The sequence below is a fragment of the Myotis davidii genome, unplaced genomic scaffold, assembly GCF_000327345.1.
Source record: "Myotis davidii unplaced genomic scaffold, ASM32734v1 scaffold1377, whole genome shotgun sequence".
Classification (NCBI taxonomy): Eukaryota; Metazoa; Chordata; class Mammalia; order Chiroptera; family Vespertilionidae; genus Myotis; species Myotis davidii.
Genome location: NW_006288854.1, coordinates 386713 through 392472, shown reverse-complemented (window position 1 = coordinate 392472; position 5760 = coordinate 386713). Strand labels below are relative to the sequence as shown.

The 5760-nt window shown below is 53.1% G+C and overlaps 2 protein-coding genes across 2 annotated transcripts in view; both read left to right on the top strand.

The window, feature by feature from the left end:
* The window catches only part of RNF121 (ring finger protein 121), a 69109-nt gene extending 65638 nt beyond the window's left edge, over positions 1-3471 (top strand). The window contains 2 exon segments of the mRNA XM_006761040.2: positions 681-782; positions 2251-3471. Of these exon segments, the coding sequence (XP_006761103.1) occupies positions 681-782; positions 2251-2371 (223 nt within the window). The 3' untranslated portion in view covers positions 2372-3471.
* Positions 3472-5437: 1966 nt separating this feature from the next.
* Positions 5438-5760, top strand: part of IL18BP (interleukin 18 binding protein) — a 2779-nt gene continuing 2456 nt past the window's right edge. Inside the window, exon 1 of the mRNA XM_015562170.1 lies at positions 5438-5537. Within this exon, the coding sequence (XP_015417656.1) occupies positions 5438-5537 (100 nt within the window). The remainder of the gene's footprint in view (positions 5538-5760) is intronic.

Below are 5760 nucleotides of genomic sequence, written 5' to 3'. Positions count from 1 at the left end.
TTTTCAGGAGAGTTTTTTAATCACTTGTTTAATTTATTTAGTGATTATAGGATTATTCAAATAATCTCTTTCATCTTGGCTACGTTTGAGTAGTTTGCCATTTTCAAGAAATTAGCCCTTTTAAGTTTTCCAATTTATGAGTATAAAGTTGTTAACAGTATTGTTTTTTTTAAATACATTTTATTGATTTTTTACAGAGAGGAAGGAAGAGGGATAGCGAGTTAGAAACATTGATGAGAGGGAAACATCAATCAGCTGCCTCCTGCACATCCCCAACTGGGAATGTGCCCACAACCAAGGTACATACCCTTGACCGGAATTGAACCCGGAACCCTTCAGTCCGCAGGCCGACGCTCTATCCACTGAGCCAAACCAGTTAGGGCCTGAATAACTTTTCTAAGATTTGTCATGTCCTTGCTCAGCTCCCATTTTGTGCCATGTATTATATTATCCCCATTTTGCCCCCTAACAATCCTGTAAGGTAGAGATTATTATTCTTGTTTCATATATGAGCAAAGAGTCAGAGAGAAGGGACTTGCCTAATATTATATAGCAGATAAGAGGGGAAGCCAGGCTTGGAACCTTTCTCCAGAGCTAGTATATGGGCAGCTTGAAGATCAGCACAGAGCTGGGTGCCACGCAGGCTGTCCACAGTATTTCCCTTGACCAGTGGTGCTTAGTTTCCACGAGTTCTGCATTCGCGGCTGGTGCATTGTGGGAAAGAAACAGACGTGTCCCTACTGCAAAGAGAAGGTAGACCTCAAGAGGATGTTCAGCAACCCGTATCCTTATTTTGCATTCTTTGGGAGTGGGCAGTGGGAAGCAAGCACTGGCCAGTGTGACCCTGCATTTGGGTCCTCATGGAGCTCCCCCCTCTCCCCCCCGTACATGTCCACCATTCTGTTTAGCCTCAAGTGTAAGTAAGTTGGGGATGGGACATGGCACAGGGCTAATGCCTCAGCTTCTCATCATAGTTCTAGAACCCTTAAAGCTGCCGCTTCCTGCTTGCTTACTGTGTACCTGGCACTGTGTTAAGTGTTCTACTCATATGCATCTCATTGTCTTCTCTAGCAACTTTATGACCTGGTGATATCCTCATTTTACAGATGAAACAGTTAGATGTTGGATACTTGTTTAGGTGATATAATTAATGCATGATGATGCCTTATCTATGACATGCAGGCTAGAGACCAGCTCTGTGCCTGTGTAGGGCCTGTAGGTGCAGGGGTGGCTGAGGGACTCCCTGTCCCCATCAGCTATCAACACAGGACTTGTGCTCCTCTGAACTATCACTTCCTCCCCTGCCAGCCTTCCCTCCTCATCCTGTACCTTCACCCTCCTCATTCTTCTCACAGCTTGATCGTTGGAAAGTGCTAGCCATGCTCTGCCCGTCCCTGCACTTCCCCTGGGATACAGAGATCCAGCTCTCTCCCCTCTCCTCTCAGCTGCCCTTTTCTCTGTCCCCAGTACACTAGCTGGGCTGTGTGGGAGCCACTGTATTCCCAGTACACGCCCTGAACAGGAGACAGGCCCTTTTAGGTTCCTTACTTCATTCTTGCAGGGACTAGTTTAGGAACAAGTAATAACTCCATGGTCAAGCTGATGGTTGGAGCTTCCCTTAGTTCTCAGAGACTAGGCCAAGCTGCCCTTTCTGATGCCTTTCAAGAGGTTCCCTCCCCCCAGTGCTTTCCCCAGACCGGGAATCCCAGGCTCCTTTTCCAGGCGTCTTGCCCAGTGTTTAGCTGTAAAGTGGAAGGAGGGGAACTATCTCCAGAACCGTTTGGCCTCAGTAGGGTCAGGTGCTTCGTGCCCCTGGATGAGGATTCCTTGGGGCCTCTGCCAGGGATTATCCTCTGTGACCAGCCTTGTGCTCCCTTCTGCCTCTCTCTAGACTCAACCTCTTCCTTGACCTAGAAAGCCTTCCAGTTGGACATTACAAGAACCTTCAGGGCTGCCTTACTTAACTCCCAGCTTCCCTGCAGCCAGTGTCCCTGGCCTCAGGCTGTGTTCTCTCACTGCCAGTCCATCTCAGAGAAGTTGTTCCATGGGCGACCCTCTTTGCATGTCGGTCATGGAGAGCTTAGTTTCAGCCCTTTACTCCAACATGGAAAGGCTGGTGGGGCTTTCTAGAAAGCTGCTTAAAGTGTGGGCAGTCCCCGGGAGGGAGGATGTGAGCAAACCCTCCATGACCATCCCTAGACCAGCCTTAGCAGCTCTAAGCATGGCCTCTTTCCTTTAACACACCGGCAGCTGGGAGAGGCCCCACGTCATGTACGGGCAACTGCTGGATTGGCTTCGCTATTTGGTAGCCTGGCAGCCTGTCATCATTGGCCTGGTACAAGGCATCAACTACATCCTGGGCCTCGAGTAATCAGGCAGAAGAGAATCTACCCACCATGGACCTCAGGGCACACTCCTCCCTGCCCTTCAAGACCTCCTGGGTGGGAAAGACTCAAAGGGGCACTTGGGCCACTCAGGACCCTCCTGGCTGTGTCCGGGCATGGGAGGGATATGATGGCGAGCTAGCCAGTGGGCTGTCAGCAGTGGGGGCTTTTTAAAAGAAAACTATTTTGATGAATATATTTAAAAACCTTTTTTATTGTGGAGCATAGGAACTGCCCCAACTCCTGCAGGCCTGATCCTCCTGCTTGAGCAGGGCGGGAGCAGAGCCACCACCTTTCTGGTTTAAAGGAGCCTCCTCACCTCTGGCTGAGAGCCTCAGCCCACCCATCTCCTTCCCTCGAAGGGGCTCAAGCCCAGCGCGCTCAGCGTGGAAGAGCTGAAGCCCGCCCCCCCTGTTGCCACAGGGAGCCCTGTGTGGTGAGGCATCTCCTGCCGTCCCCTGCCCAGGAGCCATGGGCTGGTGGAGGCAAGTGGGATCTGGTGACTTTTCCAGCGAGGGAAGCCCTGGGACCGCAGAATGCCTTGAGGGTTTGTTTGGGGGCAGGAGCAGTTTGGGTGACCTGCCCGGAGCAGCCCTGCCCCCAGCCAGAACGGAGGCCCTGGGAGCTGCAATGATGGAGGGCCCCTTGTGCCCGGAAGTGGCAGTATATACCACAGGCCATTCAGCCACATCACTTCCTTCCCGGAAAGCCTGTGTGAATGTGTGCGTGCGTCTGAGTGGATGCGGCAGAGGGATTGTGACAGACATGAGACTGTTCCCTTGAAGCTGGCAGGGGATTCCCAGCCAGAGAATGTCCCTGCGTCAGCTTTGTTGTTCATGGGCCTGGCCGTGGAAGTTGGTGGGGTAGGTAGTAGGTGGGGGAGGCCCAGGTGAGTATGGCTTCTGAAAAGGGGTTCCAGGGAGGCCCAGCCCTGGTCCTAGGAGTTGTGAGGACGTGGGAGGGTAAACATGGGGCTCCTAGGAAATACGGCCCATCTGGGCCTATCCCTTCAAGGGCAGTAAGAACCAAGAAGGATCTTGTCACTCCATTCTGAATAAAGCTCCATGAGCTGGGTTGGAAAGCTGAACATCATCTTGCTTTTCTTCTTCCCACCTCCTTCCCTGGGGTCCCCGGGGATGCCTTGCCTTGGCTGCCTTTTGCTGTTCCTGTTTGAGGGTTGGCCCCGCTCAGCACCCGGGGAGTGGTGGAATGCTGGGCTCCTGTCCTGTGGCAGAAGGGGCCCAGGGGCATCACTGGGTGGTTGTGTCCTCACCACTTCGAGGTCAGTTCCCTGCCATCCCCCCTTCTCAGGGCCATTCTCAACGGTGGCTGTCTTACCCGGCTGTGGCTTCCCACAGTCCCCCACCTTTCATGCCATTCTCAGAGTGAACTGGGGGCTGATTGAAGGGTCCAGGGATCATCCAATCCCCACATCAGTCTCATGTGAGAAGCTGCAGCCAACTGTCCAAGACTCTTTTTATATTTCACCAGTCCTGAGCCCTAGGACCTCCCAGTGGCCCAACTCTAGTCTTGGTGACTCTGAAGTAGAATCCCACCTCCATTCTCTCCCTCTCCTCACCCCCAAGCCCCAAAGGACTGTGTCTTGGAGCCCCAGGCAGCCTTGCCTCCTGACTTAACTGCTGGGGGTGCTGGAAGGAGTTTCCCTGTGTCCTGCAGCCTAGCAGCTGGTGGGGAGAGACCAAGAGTTAAAAAATGCCAAGTAGAGCTCTGGAGAGCAGAATTCATGGCTTTGTCTCCTGCCTCTAAATGAGGAACATGAGTCTGGTTTCCACACCAGTAACACCCCCTTGGGATTGCAGCAGACATCCTCTAAAGTCAATCCTGTGTCCTGGCCTCCCTGGCTCTGTCCCCAGCTCTCCTATCCTCCTGACCACAGAAGTCACAAACCCCAGTCACTCAGGTTTTGTCCTTCACACTTGATACATGGATCACCAGTCCTCCTCCGGATCGTTCTGCCTCCATGACCCTGACAGTGAGGGCCTCACTCACTGCCCACCAGTCCTGCCTCTGCCACCGTCCCAGCTCTATTGCCCTGTCAGCAGCTAGACTGGGGTGCTGCTTAAGCCAGTGTGGGGCCATCCCCCTCTTCCCAGGGAATGCCCTCCTTTTAGCACCAGGGCTCCAGCTCCTGTTTCAAGTTCTCAGCGTGGCTCTGCGAGGTCCTTCAGACAAGTCTGGGAAGTACTCTCGGCGCAGTTCCCGCGGCGGGGCTCACGGAAAAGCAGAGTGGAACCGCGCCGTGGCGCTCGGAATGGTGATTCCGGAATAGGGCTCTTCAGACGGCTTGGGAGCCAGGTATGGGGAACCTAGACTTCCGGGGAACCTAGACCTGTAGCTCTGGGATGAGAGAAGTGAGAAAAGTTCATCGTGACTCTGGGTGGGTGTTGGTTTAGGGGAGTGGGGAGCCTGAGAAAGGTCTGGATGTGGATAGACTCGGGTGCCATTGAACATGAAATGGTCAAAGTGATCTAACACGTTGGAGTCCCCAGTACCTACAAGAGTTGTTCCCTTGAATAGCAACATAACAGAAGGAGGAAGCAGGAGGCCTGCTCATAGAAGCAAAGATCTGGCTCTGAAGAGCAAAGATGGATACTAAAGTCCTGACCCTTCGCTGGGATGGAAGGATTGACCTGTGAGAGACTTTCATTGGTCCCATCCCCTTTGTGACCCTGAAGGTTACAGATGTGGGTGGATTAAAGACCGTACGTACCCAGTCTGATGCTGGCTGGCGAGTAAGGGCTGTAGGAAATAGCAGGAAGCTTCCAGTACCTCAGCCTGCTTTAGATTCTCTGTTAGAATCAAAGTGAAAGTGAAATAGGGGCCAGTGCTTTCCCAGCATGATTTCCCTGGATCCTGCCCTTCCCAGAACAGCTCCGTGGTGAGGAGAGCTTTATCTCCCTTCTGGCTGGGTAAGTCCCTGACCCCCCTTTGCATGTGTTTCTGTGTCTGTACTGAAGGGGTTAGCGTGCACTGGAAACTAGCATGTTGCATAGTATGTTAACAGAGCTCGGGCGAGGAAAGACTGTCCCTAGATGACCCTCCAGCTTTGGGTGCTGAAGAGCTCCAGCCTCGGCCACATGCCTGCCTTCCAGGAGCTGCCGGTGGGGACAGATGGACAGGACCGAGTGAATAGTAGTGCCAGGCAGTCCCCTGCGAGCCAGATCGAGGCAGGGCTGTGGGATCTGCAGGAAATACGGTTGGGATCTTAGGCCATCTTCTAATTCTTTTTTTTTTTTTCTGCCTCAGATTTTGGTAAGCTGGTTTGGTGGCCACGTTGGCCAGGTAGTCCCTGCGGAAGCCGCTGCTTTTGAGCTGCTCCAGGATGAGCGCGATGAGCTACAGGTCCCTGGGAGGC